Source organism: Salmo trutta, chromosome 25, assembly GCF_901001165.1.
Source record: "Salmo trutta chromosome 25, fSalTru1.1, whole genome shotgun sequence".
NCBI lineage: Eukaryota > Metazoa > Chordata > Actinopteri > Salmoniformes > Salmonidae > Salmo > Salmo trutta.
The window spans coordinates 30,872,228-30,889,698 of record NC_042981.1 but is presented as its reverse complement, the minus strand read 5'-3'; the positions used below and the strand labels follow the sequence as shown (position 1 = coordinate 30,889,698).

General features: G+C 39.8%; 1 protein-coding gene and 1 long non-coding RNA gene across 2 annotated transcripts; one reads left to right on the top strand and one right to left on the bottom strand.

The window, feature by feature from the left end:
- Window positions 1-1,436: 1,436 nt before the first annotated feature.
- On the bottom strand, window positions 1,437-3,814 carry LOC115162393 (uncharacterized). The gene is made up of 4 exons (XR_003869533.1): window positions 3,531-3,814; window positions 2,217-2,422; window positions 2,006-2,114; window positions 1,437-1,906 (listed from the first exon to the last, which is right to left on the bottom strand). It is a non-coding gene; the product is annotated as an uncharacterized LOC115162393 (long non-coding RNA).
- Window positions 3,815-4,477: 663 nt separating this feature from the next.
- On the top strand, window positions 4,478-17,280 carry LOC115162392 (kunitz-type protease inhibitor 1). The gene is made up of 11 exons (XM_029713660.1): window positions 4,478-4,597; window positions 5,090-5,552; window positions 6,222-6,379; window positions 6,569-6,710; window positions 9,534-9,704; window positions 9,790-9,840; window positions 12,077-12,205; window positions 12,601-12,651; window positions 12,766-12,936; window positions 14,755-14,814; window positions 15,196-17,280. The coding sequence occupies exons 2-11, from the start codon at window positions 5,132-5,134 to the stop codon at window positions 15,381-15,383; spliced, it is 1,542 nt and encodes a 513-aa protein (XP_029569520.1). The 5' UTR covers window positions 4,478-4,597; window positions 5,090-5,131; the 3' UTR covers window positions 15,384-17,280.
- The last annotated feature ends 191 nt before the right edge of the window (window positions 17,281-17,471 follow it).

The following is a 17,471-nucleotide window of genomic DNA, read 5'->3' as shown; positions in this document are numbered from 1 at the left end:
TTTTTGTCTGCACTACAGATGTCTATATCGGTCCACTAATACTAAAGTCCCAGTGCACTACTTTTGTGAAAAAATATTTTGTTCAACAAAAAATATATATATTTACAGTACCAGTCAAAATTTTGGACACACCTACTCATTCAAGGTTTTTCATTTTTTTAAACTATTTTCTACATTGTAGAATAATAGTGAAGACATCAAAACTATGAAACAACGCATATGGAATCATGTAGTAACCAAAAAAGTGTTAAACAAATTCTTCAAAGTAGCCTTGATGACAGCTTCGCACACTCTTGGCATTCTCTCAACCAGTTTCATGAGGTAGTCACCTGTAATACATTTCAATTAACAGGTGTGCTTTGTTAAAAGTTAATTTGTAGAATTTCTTTCCTTCCTAATGAGTTTGAGCCAATCAGTTTTGTTGTGACAAGGTATGGGTGTACAGAAGATAGCCCTATTTGGTAAAAGACCTAAGCAGTGTTCGAATACTCATACTAACCGGACTAACTGTATTATTTGTGATGTAAATTGAATATGTAGTATTATTATTGTTCATAGTATGGATATAGTTAGTATGCTAAAAGTTCCAGGATGTCATACTAAATTCGCCAAAATATGAAGTACACAAGCAGTGGACACTATTTCCGGGATTTTAGGGCCCATAATACAATTCATCAGAAAATGGGCGTGGCTTCCCAACTTTTTCAGATTTCAAGAAAATAGCGGAAAATATGGAGCAGCAGTCCGATGAGAGCGGATACAATTTCAATTAGCTTTAACAAATTATGACAAATGTTAAGAAAATGTTGAGCAAAGTAATAAAGTAATGACTTTTCAAATAAGTTACACATAATGTTGGCTGACAATTTGTTAGCTACGCTATCTTTATGAACTGCAGCATATCATTACAGCAGTATGTACCGGTATGTTAGCTAGCTAGCTAACGTTAGTTGGCTACTAAATACATTGAACTTGCCAGTATATTAACTATATGTAATTCTTAGCTTAGCGAAGTGGTATAGTCGTTGTGTGTTCTCAATGGTCATTGTTAATTCAATCTGGCTATCTACTCAGATGAATTTACGAACACTCAATACCCGGCATTTAATATGGTCGGTATCAGTAAACATCAGCAAAAAAAGTATTTAAATTGTTGCCAGCAGCACAATTACAGTCACCAACGCTTTGGATAACATGAAAACAACCAGCTCTGCTAGGGCGAGTAAAATGATCAGAGTGAGGTGTTCTCTCATTTGTGTCTGGAAGTAGCTAGCCATTACCATCCAGCATGACGACCTCAGACTCATATTGCTCCTCCTGCCAGTACCTGTTTTCAGGGAAGACAAAGGTCCAAAAATATTCCATATAGTTCACACACACACACCTCCCAGAATAAGTTATATTACATACAAGTTTTTCTCAAAGCAGACAACTAAAGTAATGTAGTTAACTTTATTATGGGCACAATGGGAATTTATATCTGTGATGTTGAAATTATTTCTTATCCCGTGTCTTACTTGCTGAAGGCCCCAGTCATCCCTGCCTGTACTTGATATTGTTGAAAAACAAGTGAACAATGAATAAAGATCATACACACACAATAGGCTCCTAGAATAGGCTATATTACATTTAAGTTTTGCTCAAAGCAGCCAACTAAAGTAATGAGGTTAACATAAGTTCAATCACAAAGGCTGGTCTGAGTGCATCTCCTCATAGTTTCATTCAGAAGTACAACACAATTCACATTGCATTTTATCATGGGCTCAGTGGGAATTTATATCTGTGATGTTAAAATTATGAGTGAGAGAGCACATCACTTCCAGCAGATCTCTTTGCTGAGGGTGGTGTTGATCCTGCACTGCTTGTCGTGGGGTGAGCCTGATGTTCCACATGTCACGCCTCATGTCTAAAACATGGGGAAAAGGGGATATAAAGTAAAAATGTTGACGCTTCTACAAATGCAATGTTTTACACAATATTGTATCATATTTGATGTATTACTGACCTGTCCGTCCACAGGCTCGATGTGCTGTACAAATGGACACTCCTGCTCGGATCACACTGGTACAGGAAGTCCATGCACCGGATGGTCTGAGAAATGCACTCCTGTTGGACTGGAAAACAGAGACATTTGGTCATTGGTAGGTCTTTTTCAATGCTGTATCACCATCTTTATCTGGACAGAAAAAGCATTGCTTATCATAACAAAAATCCACCTTGGAAAATGTGACAAGCGGTCCCTCAACAACCAATCCTCATGCCTCATTGTTTGTTCTTGTTTCCCAATCAACCATCTGGATCTTCCACTTCTGCCATGGTGGATGAGCTAACTTTTCTGCTAAATGCAGGGCCATTTCTCTTTCCCACCAGAAAATGGCAGCTGCAGACCTGAGTGTTGTTTCTGGGTTTCCGGTCCACCCATCTGAAAGACAAAAAATAAAATAAATTGCTAGCTAAGTTGATTACTAAAATGGTAACATCTATATTAAAATACCATAACCCACAGACTTGACTATAGTAACAGTAAAATAGACTGGGCATTTCTGCACATCTAAAATCCTACTATGTGGATGATACATTTCTGCTGGGATAGAGGAATTATCTGGAATGTTCAACTAGATGATCAGGACAGTCAAGGGTACTATTTGCCCGAAGAGGTGAAGTATTCCATTGAGCTATTATACTGTACTTCTGATTATAATGCTCAAGAGGAAAATTAAAACCCTCAGCCGTGAGGTCACTGAGGAGCACCAACAGTGATAAGGGGTATCATCTGAAAGGGACCGACATGCATGGATGAAACATAAGGATTTTGGGCACTGGCCAGCAGACCACGAGTTGTACTAGCCCAGGTAACATGCAGGTCCTAAATCTGTGGCATGTTTGAAAAGGCTAAGTTTCACTGCTGTGTCAGGCTAGTTTGGCACATTTCCTACTGCTGTATCAGGCTAGTTTGGCACATTATTTACTAGCCCAGTCTGAAAAGTACTAGCCTCGGGCTAGCTTAATTTCCATCCCTGCTGGTGACTTCACAGGTCATTTGGTTAGTCATGTACAACAGATGCACTCGTGGAACAAAACCATGTGTTTTCTATGGGGAAAACATTGAGCCAGCTAGTTAACGTTAGCTCACCGTTCGTGTAAGTTAGTCACTTTTCCACGCGGTGACGTGCTAGGCAATGTTAGTCCATCAGGGCATGGATATTTAGCTAAAGTTTAGCTAGCTAGTTAAACGTTAGCTCATCGTTCGTGTAGTCAGACTATAATCGCCAACGTTAAATGATCTTCCCTTGACCCCTACCGAAAAATGAATGGAACCATTTCCGTTGTTTATGGGTATTATGACTCAAACTGTGGTATTGCTGCTTTGATGACTTATGACCAACAACAAGCTACATGCGCCATGTTCCACTCTCCTGAAAAGCAAGAGCAGCAGCATAAATGATCAAATTTCTCTATCGCTCTCAACTGCAGCAGTCACGTTAGGATCTGTACCGCCCTAAAGACAAGTCAGTTAAAATTACACATACCCAAGACTCGTGAAAATCAGATCCGACCCAGACCCGTGACATTATTTATAATTCTGTATTCGGACCTGTCTCGGGTATTTGGGTGTAGGTGGGTCTTTGAAGCCATCAACCACCTATTGTGGTCATATGAATAAGACAGGTCCCCATTATGAAAGCAATCGATTACCATAGGACTATTGTGAATAAAATATTTCAAGAACAATATTTAACCAATCTCTTCTTTTCCATAAAAGTATTCTACCATTCCCTTGACACAACTTGAAATGGGAGTGGCATCGTGAATGTCTTTGGTCCCCTCGGTGGAAAATCTGTCTACCTCCAGCAGGTGGCGTTGTTTCGCCAACCAAGCAATGAGTTTTTGTATGGAGGTCATGAGACTGTCGAATTTGGTCAACAAATAAACTATTCATTTTTGCTACGTGAGGTTTATTTGATCGAACATAAGTTTCGTAATGCTAAAGTTGTTAGGAGTGTACTTTTATAAGTAGGACACGTGACATCCCGGCAACTTTGAGAAAAAACACTTTATATCGAAGTTGTCTCGAGATGGCTATGCATATTCATGAAATGGGGCTAGTAGCATAGCATCTCTCTCTCTCCATTGAATACAGGCGGTTGACGTCAACAACCCTCATCGAGTATTCAATTATGTACAATAATGAGATGTATCCACCAATCTAAAGAAAGGTTAAGCGGGATCTAGGCAGCCCGCTGTGCCGCTTTGTGGACAACGACTCCTATTGTTATGGCGGAGAGACATATATCTTGTTATTATATCCATAATCTTCGGTGTGGTCAAGATGGGAGTAGAATTTCACTTCCTGTATGTAACCGGGGTGTATTCACAACATAATCAAACGGAACGAAATGGGCAGCGACCTAATTGAATTTGTCCAATAGAAACTCGTTTTCTTTGGCAAATGTTTTCCGTTTTGAGTAAATGGTTTCCGTTGCAAAACGTTTTAGACTAAATGATTACACCTCTGGTACCCGACAGAGACACACCTGTGAAATGGAAAGATTTTGAGTTTGTATAGAATAATCGACGACAGATACAGAATTTACAGGTGACACATTTTTGTTAATTCTAAGTGTTATTTTTTGAAGAAATATGGACCTATAAAGTTACAGAAGAGGAGATAGATATTGGATTATTAATTTGGTATTCTTGACGTAATTCTTAGGCTACCTTTGAAATCAGGAAGAGAGAGAGAGAGAGAGAGACTGCCGCTGACAAAAGTCCTAAATTTGTCTATAAATAATTGTGTGTGTAAAAACGTAAATTAAACAGGAGTTGTTCAATTTGATAAACTCTTTGGTTAGTGTCAGTTGATCTCAAAAAGTATTTGTATAGTAACTATACAAATATGTATGTATGTATGTATGTATGTATGTATGTATGTATGTATGTATGTATGTATGTGTGTGTATGTTATCTTATTTAGATCATGTTATGACTACTTAAAGAAACTTTACATTTTAATAATTGATATTTAATCACAAGGCATTCCATGCTATATGTTACGTATTTTAAATTGCTTATATCACTCTGTTTTCAGATCATCCGCTGGATTGTATTTGTGGGAAATTGTTTTCCTGGAATGTCTTGTAGAATGACCTCTCTCCAAATTGGATTGTTATTGGGCGCTTCGGTGTGTTGTATTCTTTTCCTGGGGCACGCGGAGGCACAGGCATTCGGGGAACAATGTTTGGACAAGTTCAAAAAGGGCAGAGACGATTTCGTTCTCGACACCAATGAGTCGGTCAAAGACGGTGCGACTTTCATCTCTTCAATGAAAGTTGAGCGCTCCAATGACTGTATACGCTCCTGCTGCAAAGACCCCAGATGTAATGTCGCTTTCATGGAGAAGGTTGCAGATGAGGGCATGATCAAGTCCTGCTTTCTCTTTGACTGTCTATACAAGCAGACCTATGTCTGCCGATTTGTCAGGAAGAAGGGATTCCTGAACTACATCATAGACTCTGTGTATGCAAGTGATCTGGCAACAAATGGGTTCCCAGGTAAGATGGGTATCACTCTCACCCATCACAACATAGACACTCATCAAATTAACTAATTGAGTCTACTCATATATTTAGGGTTGGGCATGTCCATAATGAACTTCATGTTGACATTGAACTGCCTACTAAAGTAACCTGAACACACATACCATTTGGCTACTGTATATTATTATGAGCAGAGAAAGCTCAAACCACAAAGACAGTCCCAACAGCCAAGCCTCTTATCTCCAGAGGAGATGAAACCACCGGGGTAGAGAAGAGCATTACCCAGCATGTCCACACACGCCATGGCTCATTATATGGCCCGTTGTCACAGGTTTCTGTTTTTTGCTGCTGAGAAAGCTTCTTACAGGGGAGATTGGTATTGTGCTGTGAGTCAAGTAATGGACTGCACTCAGACTTGACTCCGAGTGAATATTGTATGTCAACAGGATGTAGTTGTTAATTGTGCATGAGCACCACCAAACTGATGGATTTGCTTCTGTTGTGTTGACACTCAAAACCATTCAAATGCCATTCAAGTTCAGCCTAGTCAAACTTAAACCAGCCATAATGTGTTTACTCTTTGCACAACGCTTTCTGACATAACAGATTGTCTTAAAGCTGCATGTATTTTCAGTTTGACTATGTTGTATTGAATATGTGATGAAGGCTGTATTCAACTTTCAGATGAAGAGGACCATCCTCCAGTGGCCAATGGAGGTCCGGACAGAGTGGTGCAGCCCCACGAAAGTTTGACTCTGAATGGCATTGAGAGCAAAGATGACCACGAGATTGTCACGTACCAGTGGCACCAAGTGTCAGGCAACTCCTCCGCTGTCATGGAGGTGAGTGATGATGACTGGGGACATCAGGGGGCACTGGTCAGTCATTATTGGGGTGTTTATCTGATCATAGATTTCTCTCTGACTGTAAGAGTACATGAGATGGACAGGTCACTCTCAGAACACCAGAGGATCACAATTAACTACTATATTAGACAACAAATTTAAACATTTTCTTTCCTTGTCTCCTAGAAAACTACATTCGATGACCAAGTGATCGTGTCCAAACTGACGTCTGGGGTGTACAAGTTCCAGCTGACCGTCACAGACTCCAGCGGGCAGTCCGACCAAACCCAGATCACCATCCTAGTGCTCACCTCTGAGCAGTCTGAGGGTGAGTATGTTATAGTCTATGTGAAACACCTGCAGAATTCACCTAGCTACACAGTTTAACACAGCTGTGTTGGGGGTGAAGGGAAATTCATGCTGTATATTGAATTTCAATACACTTCTACACAGTAAGTTGCCTGTGTAGGAAATCAAACTAAAGTGAAAATGATTTCTCATAGCAGAGACATGGTTGTTTCCCATGTGGCGAGACATTCCTCTTTTATGTTACATGTGCATGTTAGTGTCAGCATGCCGTGAAAACCACATAGATCACTGTATAAGTTAACTAGAATTTTCACTTATGCAAAGTCAAATGTCACCTATTTGACTGCCTGGCTGTGCTCCTCCATTCTAATGTTATGTCTTCTTTTATTAGCCACAGTTGGTTTATGACATTTATTGTTTTGATCATATCACTTCTAACAGTCAATAATCTTCTTCTGCATTTCACTCTGCTGAAGATACTCAACATTAAGGGCTAGTTTGATTCCAGAGAGTGTGTGTGTGAGTTTTAAAGATGAATAGGTATGCAGTTTCTGAGTACTCATATTTTGTTCCTGACTCACATTGGGTCATACCAGACATGACTCACGTCTCCTCTATTTGTTTGTCTTTAAAGTGGCCTACGTCAGTGATCTGTCATGTCTTAAGAGTAGGTACACTGTGATAAACTATGTCCTTGAGGTGAGAAGGACTGATGCCCTTCTGACTATATTTGACACTGAACACACAATGCAAGTGAATGCAATATAAGGAATTACTTTGAAATTCTATTTTTTCTTCAAATCGGGGAAACTGTCTTTGCAGTTTGCATTTTGCTGTGAAGAAGAAATACCCCATTTCAAGTATAGGTGGCATGTTTTTAAGTTCATAAATAATTTCCATGGCTTTCAAATGCTTGTTGATTACTTTTACCGGTTGTACTGGTTTATTACAACAAGACTTTATCATAATCCTCACCTTTTCATGCCAACGTGACAGGATGTATGCATATTAAAATGACAAAAATAAATTTCCAGGTAAGCTCCTCTAATTCCCGTAGAACAAAATCTAGATTTTCAGATTTAAAAAGGCGCCATTCATAAGTAGATTTGACTTGGCTTAGACATCTATATGTTTTTTAAATTGTATTTATTTTTATTTCACCTTTATTTAACCAGGTTGGCAAGTTGAGAACAAGTTCTCATTTACAATTGCGACCTGGCCAAGATAAAGCAAAGCAGTTCGACACATACAACAACACAGAGTTACACATGGAGTAAAACAAACATACAGTCAATAATACAGTAGAAAAATAAGTCTATATACAATGTGAGAAAATGAGGTGAGATAAGGGAGGTAAAGGCCATTGTGGCAAAGTAAATACAATATAGCAAGTAAAACACTGGAATGGTAGATTTGTAGTGGAAGAAAGTACAAAGTAGAATTAGAAATAATGGGGTGCAAAGGAGTGGATGTGGGAAAGGATGTGGGCTCAAGCGCTACTTACAACAGCTTAGCGTTGTTATTTTCCTAGTACCCGTTTCCTCATTGGTTGTGAGTTTAATAGAAAAACGGATATGTCCTCCATGAATGACGGTATGAGGTCATAGCAGGATGACAACTCATTATCACACTGGTTTATACTTGGTAGATCAATAGTGTTGCCTGACTGCTCATTATAGATTAACAGGGAATACTTAGGAATCAGACAATGGAGGGGTTTTCTCTGCCCTACCCAGTAACGTGAGAGTGTGTATATGGAATGGATAGACACTTCCTGGAAGTTCAGGAGAAACAGGAAGTGAGGATAGCTGTGGTTGGCATGTTTTCACTTCACTCCCCCCCTTTTTTATAACCTGTCTGTCTGGTTTGAGCTTGGGTTTCACAAACACAAGCAAAGTCTTTCATTGTCTTGATGAAGACAGACTCTTGATACTCAAACACTTTGATGTTATTTCTAATGAGTCAGTTATACATTTTTGGAGCATGTTGGTCTCGCTCACAGTCTTAGCAGACTGAGCAGAGACTATTAACCATTCATTGATTCAGTTACCCATTAACAAGTCTCTACTCGGAATGGTGTGAGGAATGTTCCTCTGAGGAAAAGACCAATGTATAGCAGTGATCCCTGGCGTGAGCCACCACTATACATTTATACCGAAATGGCTGCCTGCCTCAATGCTGGACGAATCACAATTAGAAATACTAGAATAATCATAATTAAAGATACCCTCCCCTCTCAGCAAAACGATATGTATACTGTGAATCGTTCTCTACCTATAATGTTATTCTTAATGCATCAATTCACTTTCATATTGTAATGATGGAATGGCAGTGTAATGTAATGACTCATACAAAATAGTTTTAAGTATATAGGTTGGTTCTAAAGCATCAACCAGCTTGTCGTGAGATGTACAGCTTGGCGTTGCACAAGAGGAACCACTTCCTTTGTCTGTGTTATATCAGTCATGTCTGCTTTCTTCCAAGATGCATCCAAATGTATCTTCAGTGGTTGAAGTAGGCCTAATTTGAAGGAAAATTACCTAGACCCTCCCCAATCACCTCTCTCTGATGCTTTAGTTGGGGCGGCAGGTAGCCTAGTGGTTAGAGCGTTGGGCCAGTAACCGAAAGGTTGCTACATTGAATCCCCGAGCTGACAAGGTAAAAATCGGTTGTTCTGCCCCTGAGAAAGGCAGTTAACCCACTGTTCCCCGGGCGCCGACGACGTGGATGTCGATTAAGGCAGCCCCCCGCACCTCTCTGATTCAGAGGGGTTGGGTTAAATGCGGAAGACGCATTCAGTTGTACAACTGACTAGGTATCTCCCTTTCCCTTTATCCTCCAGATCACTGCCTGGTCCCCAAGAAGGTGGGTCCCTGTCGTGGGTCCTTCCCCCGCTGGCACTACAATGCTGCCTCAGAAAAGTGTGAGGAGTTCCTGTTCGGGGGCTGCAGAGAGAACCTCAACAACTACCTCTCCCTCCAGGAGTGTACCAATGCCTGTGATGGTGTTTCAGGTACTGTACAGATCCCTCTTGCCTCTCTAAGAACAGTTGGTTGATTGGTCGATTGGTTAATTGATTGGCATTTCCTTTCATGTAGTTATGTCCAGCGTTGGCAGTGGCAGAAGTGGGCCACTTCCAGCCCCTAGAGGTAAGACTAACCCGCATTTCATTGAATGTCTTCAGCTGTAGACCTTTTGGCTATGCATCCCACACTCATTGATACAGGCTGGCAAATATACAGTGCCTAGTTAAAGTCTACACACCCCTAACCTTCACATTTTGCTGCCTTAAAATAATAATAAATGCTATTTTCATACAGATCGAAACAACGTACTCCACATTTTCAAAGTTATAGAACATTAGTACAACATTTAATAAAATGTTAATTAAAAAAAATGTCTTGATTGCTTATGTCTTCACACCCCAGAGTTAATTCTTGGTCTAAGCACCTTTGGCAGCACCTTTGGCAGCACCTTTGGCAGCACCTTTGGCAGCCATTACAGCTATGAATCATTTGGAATAATATTCTACGAACTTTGCACAAGTCTTAGGGCAACATATGTCTATTGTTTCAAGCTCAGTAAATTTGGTTGGGGATCATTGATGGACAGCAATATTCAAACCTTGTCTCTGCTTTTAAAGTACATTTAAGTCAGGACTGAGACTAGACCACTTATGAACACTCAACACCTTTTGGAAGCCATTCTGGTGTGTCTTTGGCATAAAAATGTGTGTAATTATCTCGCTGGAAATAAAACTCTGAGGTAGGTTTTCCTTTGACTTTTTACCTGGGCTTTGCTCCTTTCATATTTCTTTTGATCCTGAAAAACCACCAAGTTCTTGCCAATGACAAGCATACCAATAACATGATGCTGCCAATATAATACTTGAAAATACAGAGGGTTTCACTCTGTTGTATTGGATTTGACCCAAATATGTAGTTTTTAATTTAGGCCAAAAAAGTGAATGTCTTGCAGTGTTACTTAACGGCCATGTTTCAAACAGAATGTATGATTTGGAGTGGCATTTTTTTTAACACAGGCTTCCTTTTCACTTTATCATACAGGCCTGTAATGTGGAAAGAATGTAATGTTGCTGATCCCTTTGTATTTTCAAGTATTATGGTTACAGCATAATGTTATGGGTATGCTTGTCACCAGCAGGGACTGGGGAGTTTGTTAGAATCCAAATAAATATAAAAGGCTCAATGCTCAGGTAAGAAGTTAGAGGAAAACAGGTCCCTGAGTTTTAGTTTTCTGCGGCATAATTACACAAATTGTAATGCCAAAGACGCACCAGAATGGATTTCCAACCGGTGTTGAGTGTTCCTGATTGGTCCAGTCAGCTGTAATGGCTGCCAAAGGTGCTTCCACCAAGTATTAACTCTGGGGTGTGAAGACATACACATTCAAGACATCCCCATTTAGTTTTTTTTTTAGTAATTCATTTTTTAAAAATTGTGTGGATCAATGGGAATGTTTTGGGGGTGATTTTCATACAGATCTGTTTTACCGTTTTAGAAATGAAAGCACTTTGTGTATCTAGTCCCCCCCCCCCCTCCTTGTGAAGAAGTCATAAGTATTTGGACGAATTTGCTTATATTGTATCAAAGTAGTGAAGTTTAGTATTTGGTACCATATTCCACACAATGACTACATGAAGCTTGTGATTCTACAAACGTGTTGGATGCTTTTGCAGATTGTTATGGGTTATGTTTTGCCCAGTAGTAACTGAATGATGATGACTGGAGTGATGTTCTGAGTGAGTAGATTAGATGTTTCTGACCACTTCTAAATGAATCCTGATAATGCCATGATTAAGAAAATGAATTAATCATGAAAAATGATGAGTGAGATGCCATTACGAGGCTACAACAAAACATGCTAATCTCTCACCATTACCAATAACAGGGGAGGGTTCAGAAGCATCTTATATTCTTATTTACACTAAAAGTGACTTCAAAATGGCACAAGACATTATTCACCATTCAGTTCCTATTTGGCAAAACATAACTGAAAACACAACCAAAACAAACCGCAAATGCAATCAACAAGTTTGTAAAGTCACAAGCTTAATGTAGTCATTGCGTGCACTTTGATACACTAAAAATGACATCTTCAAATGGGGGGACTAGATACATGAAGTGCATTCATTTCTAAATGGTAAAACAGATATGTATGAAAATACCCTTGAATAAAAGGCTGGAGTATAGACACAATTAAAATGTTTAGCTTCACTGTCCAAATACATATGGAGGGGAATCCACCTGTTCATTGAGACTTATCGGTTGCATGGGTTAGCTGTGCACTGCATCATGTTTCTCTGTATTGAGTGAAGGTTACTCTCACCCTACCTGTTCTGTTAAACTCTGTTGTTGTGTTTAGAGGTGTGTGGGATCCCCTGTCGGTCAGGCCAGTTCACCTGTGCCAACGGCTGCTGCCTTGACCAAGGCCTGGAGTGTGACAAGGAGCAGCAGTGCAGCGACGGCTCAGACGAGGAGAACTGCGAGTACTGTGAGTGCAGGCTATGGCTATGCAAACCAACCCTAATTTACATACAACACTTCACTGGCCTTACCTTACCACTGACCTTACCTTACCACTGACCTTACCTTACCACTGACCTTACCTTACCACTGGCCTTACCTTACCACTGACCTTACCTTACCACTGACCTTACGTTACCACTGACCTTACCTTACCACTGACCTTACCTTACCACTGACCTTACCTTACCACTGACCTTACCTTACCACTGGCCTTACCTTACCACTGACCTTACGTTACCACTGGCCTTACCTTACCACTGACCTTACGTTACCAGTGCAGCCATGAAGTGATACTGCTGGGCTGCTCATTGTTTGTTGACATGTGAAGTTGCTAAACTCTTGTTTTCTTCCTTTCACCAGTGAACGACAAGTTCCGGATTCTACTGCAAATTCCTGTGGATGAACAGAAAGGTTATTTGAGTTTTACTGATCAATCTAGGATATTGTTTTTGAGTTAACTGGTCACCTATGGTGCTCCTTACAAACACTGATTTGTCTCACACACACACATTCTTTCAACCACAGTTCGCTGCACAGAGCACCCCAAAACGGGACACTGTCGGGACAGTTTTACCAAGTGGTACTACAACCCTCTCTACGAGAAGTGTTTCCGTTTCAACTATGGCGGCTGCGATGGGAATGACAACAGATTTGACACTGAGGATACTTGTATGACGACCTGCAAACTGGTAACAGGTGGGTTTGTGTTCTGCATCCATTACAACACTTTCAACTGATTTAAAAATGGTTGTACTGTTATATTACCCTTTGAGACCATAATGAAGAGAACTGAAGGGAATGTTTGAGAGCTATGCTCCCATATCAGCACCCCTACATTGTGTACAGTTGAAGTCGGATGTTTACATACACCTTAGCCAAATACATTTAAACTCATTTTTTCACAATTCCTGACATTTAATCCTAGTAAAAATTCCCTGTCTTAGGTCAGTTAGGATCACCACTTTATTTTAAGAATGTGTAATGTCAGAATAATAGTAGAGAGAATTATTTATTTCAGCTTTTATTTATTTCATCACATTCCCAGTGGGTCAGAAGATTACATACACTCAATTAATATTTGGTATCATTGCCTTTAAATTGTTTAACTTGGGTCAAACCTTTGGGGTAGCCTTCCACAAGCTTCCCACAATAAGTTGGGGGAATTTTGGCCCATTCCTCTTGACAGAGCTGGTGTAACAGAGTCAGGTTTGTAGGCCTCCTTGCTCGCACACGCTTTTTCAGTTCTGCCCACAAATTTTCTATAGGATTGAGGTCAGGGCTTTGTGATGGCCACTCCAATACCTTAACTTTGTTGTCCTTAAGCCATTTTGCCACAACTTTGAAAGTATGCTTGGGGTCATTGTCCATTTGGAAGACCCATTTGCGACCAAGCTTTAACTCCCTGACTGATGTCTTGAGATGTTGCGTCAATATATCCACATAATTTTCCTTCCTCATGACGCCATCTATTTTGTGAAGTCCCTCCTGCAGCAAAGCACCCTCACAACATGTTGCTGCCACCCCCGTGCTTCACGGTTGGGATGGTGTTCTTTGGCTTGCAAGCCTCCCCCTTTTTCCTCCAAACATAACAATGGTCTTTATGGCCATTTTTGTTTCATAAGGCCAGAGGACATTCCTCCAAAAAGTACGATCTTTGTCCCCATGTGCAGTTGCAAACCGTAGTCTGGCTTTTTTATGGCGGTTTTGGAGCAGTGGCTTCTTCCTTGCTGAGCGGCCTTTTAGGTTATGTCGATGTAGGACTCGTTTTACTGTGGATATAGATACCTTTGTACCCGTTTCCTCCAGCATCTTCACAAGGTCCTTTGCTGTTGTTCTGGGATTGATTTTGCACTTTTCGCACCAAAGTATGTTCATCTCTATGAGACAGAACGCGTCTCCTTCCTGAGCGGTATGATGGCTGCATGGTCCCATGGTTTTTATACTTGCGTACTATTGTTTGTACAGATGAATGTGGTACCTTCAGGCGTTTTGAAATTGCTCCCAAGGAAGAACCAGACTTGTGGAGGTCTACCATTTTTTTTTTTCTGAGGTCTTGGCTGATTTCTTTAGATTTTTCACATGATGTCAAGCAAAGAGGAACTGAGTTTGAAGGTAGGCATTGAAATACATCCACAGGTACACCTCCAATTGACTCAAATTATGTCAATTAGCCTATCGGAAGCTTCTAAAGCCATGACATCATTTTCTGGAATTTTCCGAGCTGTCAACTTAGTGTATGTAAACTTCTGACCCACTGGAATTGTGATTATTAAGTGAAATAATCTGTCTGTAAACAATTGTTGGAAAAATGACTTGTGTCATGCACAAAGTAGATGTCCTAACCAACTTGAAAAACCTACAGTTTGTTAACAAGAAATTTGTGGAGTGGTTGAAAAACGAGTTTTAATGACTCCAACCTAAGTGTATGTAAACTTCCGACTTCAACTGTATATCAAGAATACTGTAGCAGTGTATACTAACTCGTATTGTCTGTTATCCTTACTATGTGTTCAGAAAAGGACATCTTTGAGAGAAAGGAGTCCTTTGAATACCAGAACACTCAAGGCCATACAGGTAATTATCTCTTTATTCAGCATTTCGTCTGTAGTTACCTCGTGAAGATGGGGCCTTTGTCCCTCAGAATGAATTGTGCTCCTTTACAATCACTCAAGTCCATGGAAAAGACACCCTGACAATACTCCTTTTTAAATCAATTCTTCCACCCCATCAATTTTAAGGGACCTGGGGGTCAAAGCTGGTCACAAATATCTTGAGGTGATGATGAAGCTGTCTGCTTCCCTGCCCATTCTCTTCACTTAATTCAGACACCATGAATGTTGCACATGATTGATCGTGTCTGTTGTCTAGCTTTTGCTGCCCTGCACATGCAGGCTTCTTTTTATATAGTTATTGACTTACTGGTGTGTGTGTGTCTTCATGCCCATCCTCTCTCAGGCATCATAGCGATAGCCGCACTGCTTGGCCTGGCCATCATCATACTGCTGGTTGTTCTATGTTACTGCTTCATGAAGGGCAGGAAGAAGCAGCCTCAGCGCCAGCGGGTACCCATCAACGGCACCCAGGTCCACACCAAGGAGGACACAGAGCGCCTTGTCTACAACAGCACCACCAAGCCCATCTGACCCCTAACCTTTGACCCCACAGGCCTGCCATTAGTGTTACCTTGCAAAGGTATTCAGACCCCTTTGATTTCTTCATATATTATTATTTTTTTAAATTCTTCAAGCTCTGTCAAGTGTTGCCATTTTAGTATTTCAAGCAGATTTAAGTAAAAACTGGAACATTCACTGTCTTCTTGGTAAGCAATTCCAGTGTAGATTTGGCCTTGTTTTGTAGGTTATTGTCCTGCTGAAAGGTGAATTCCTCTCTTAGTCTCTGGAGTAAAGCAGACTGAAGCAGGTTTTGCTCAGGATTTTGCCTGTGCTTAGCTGTATCCCGTTTATTTTTATCCTGAAAAACTTGCCAGTATTTGCTGATGTCAAGTATGCCCATACCATGATGCAGCACCACCATGCTTGAAAATAAGGAGGCAGTTAGTTACTTAGTGATATGTTTTGTTGGATTTGCCAAAACATATGGCTTTACATTTAGCCCAAAAAGTGTGTTCCTTTGCCATGTTTTTTTTTTGCATTAGTACTTTAGTGCCTTGTTGCATACAAGATGCATGTTTTGGAGTATATTTTATTTGCTGTATTGATGTTATTTTCACTGTCATTTACAATGTTGTTGATCCATCCTCGGTCCTCTCCCATCACAGCCATTGAACTATTTAGTTGTTTTAAAATCACCTGTCCTGCAGCTCAGTTCAGAAGGATGACTATCTTTGAGGTGTCTGGGTAGTTTAATACATAATGCCCAGCATAATTATTAACAAGACAATGCTTAAAGATATATTCCATGTCTGATTTGTTATTGTTACCCATCTACTAATCACTGCACTTTTTTATGAGGCTTTCGAAAAGCTCCCTGGTCTTTGTAGTTGAATCTGTGCTTACAGATGTTGTATGTATAGGGGACAGAGGAAGGGTTAGCCATAAAAAATCATGTCAACCCCTATTACATGGATAGAGTCCATGTAACTTCTTGTGATTTGTTATGCCTCATTTTTCTCCTGAACTAATTTAGGCTTTCCTAAACGAAGGGGCTGAATACTTATGCAACGACTATTTTAGTTATTGCATTTTTATACGAAAAAAGCTTTTTTCTTCCACTTTGATGTTAGAGTATTTTGTATATATTTTTTAAATTAAATCTTTGAATCCCATTGTAACACAAAACTTGAAGAAATCCAAGGGGTCTGAAAACTTTTGCAAGGCACTGTATGTGAACCTTAGAGGGGTTTTGTGTCGTAGTATAGTCTGTTTTATTTTCCACAAATACAGGCCTCTCTGTTTGATAAGAGCTTTACCTTGTTGATGATGTAATGTAGGCCTATGAGATTTTATTGGAGCTTGACACCAATCTGGAAAGATAGTGGCAGAAAATCTTCAAAATGTGACACTTGTGTTTTGCCTTTTTTTTTTTTCTTGCATTAGCCTTTCAGAATTCAGATGGTTGGTCACTAATTCTGCACTCAGGATATAATGGTCCAATGATTAAATCAACAAATCTGACTATTATTCATGTAAATTGTTGACATAATGATACCTGCCGCTATTGCTTACTAAATATGAATTTATTATTCTTCTTATTCTGTTTTATTGTATTTTAGGCATTTTTTGTTTGTGTTGCTGGAAATATTGTACATGGTTAACACATTGTCTGTTAAAGTTAGAGCAAGTTATTTTACTTTTGGAGTTTATTTTCTGATGATGAAAACGGGTATTTCAGAAGGAAACAGAAGAGGGGAAACTAAAGCCAGTTTGTGCCTCATGATGGTAGTAACATGAAAAAGATACTCCTTTCAACATTTTCTATTTTCTTTGTTAACCTTTTATATATAGTTTGATCTATTTTACCATTAGGTCTCAAATCCTAAATAAAATTATACTAAGGTTACCAGTATGTGTTTGTTCTGAAGATGAGGCATACTAGTCTGAATTTGTTGCTTTTTCAGTACATTATGATTAGTATCACATAATGTAACTGTACTTCGTTTAACCCTTGCTTTTACTGTAATTTCACATTCCATCATCTGAGGTTAAACGGGCAGTGCCCTTTTGTCCATAATAATCTCATATAGGGCAGGCTATACCCGCACTGTATCTGTG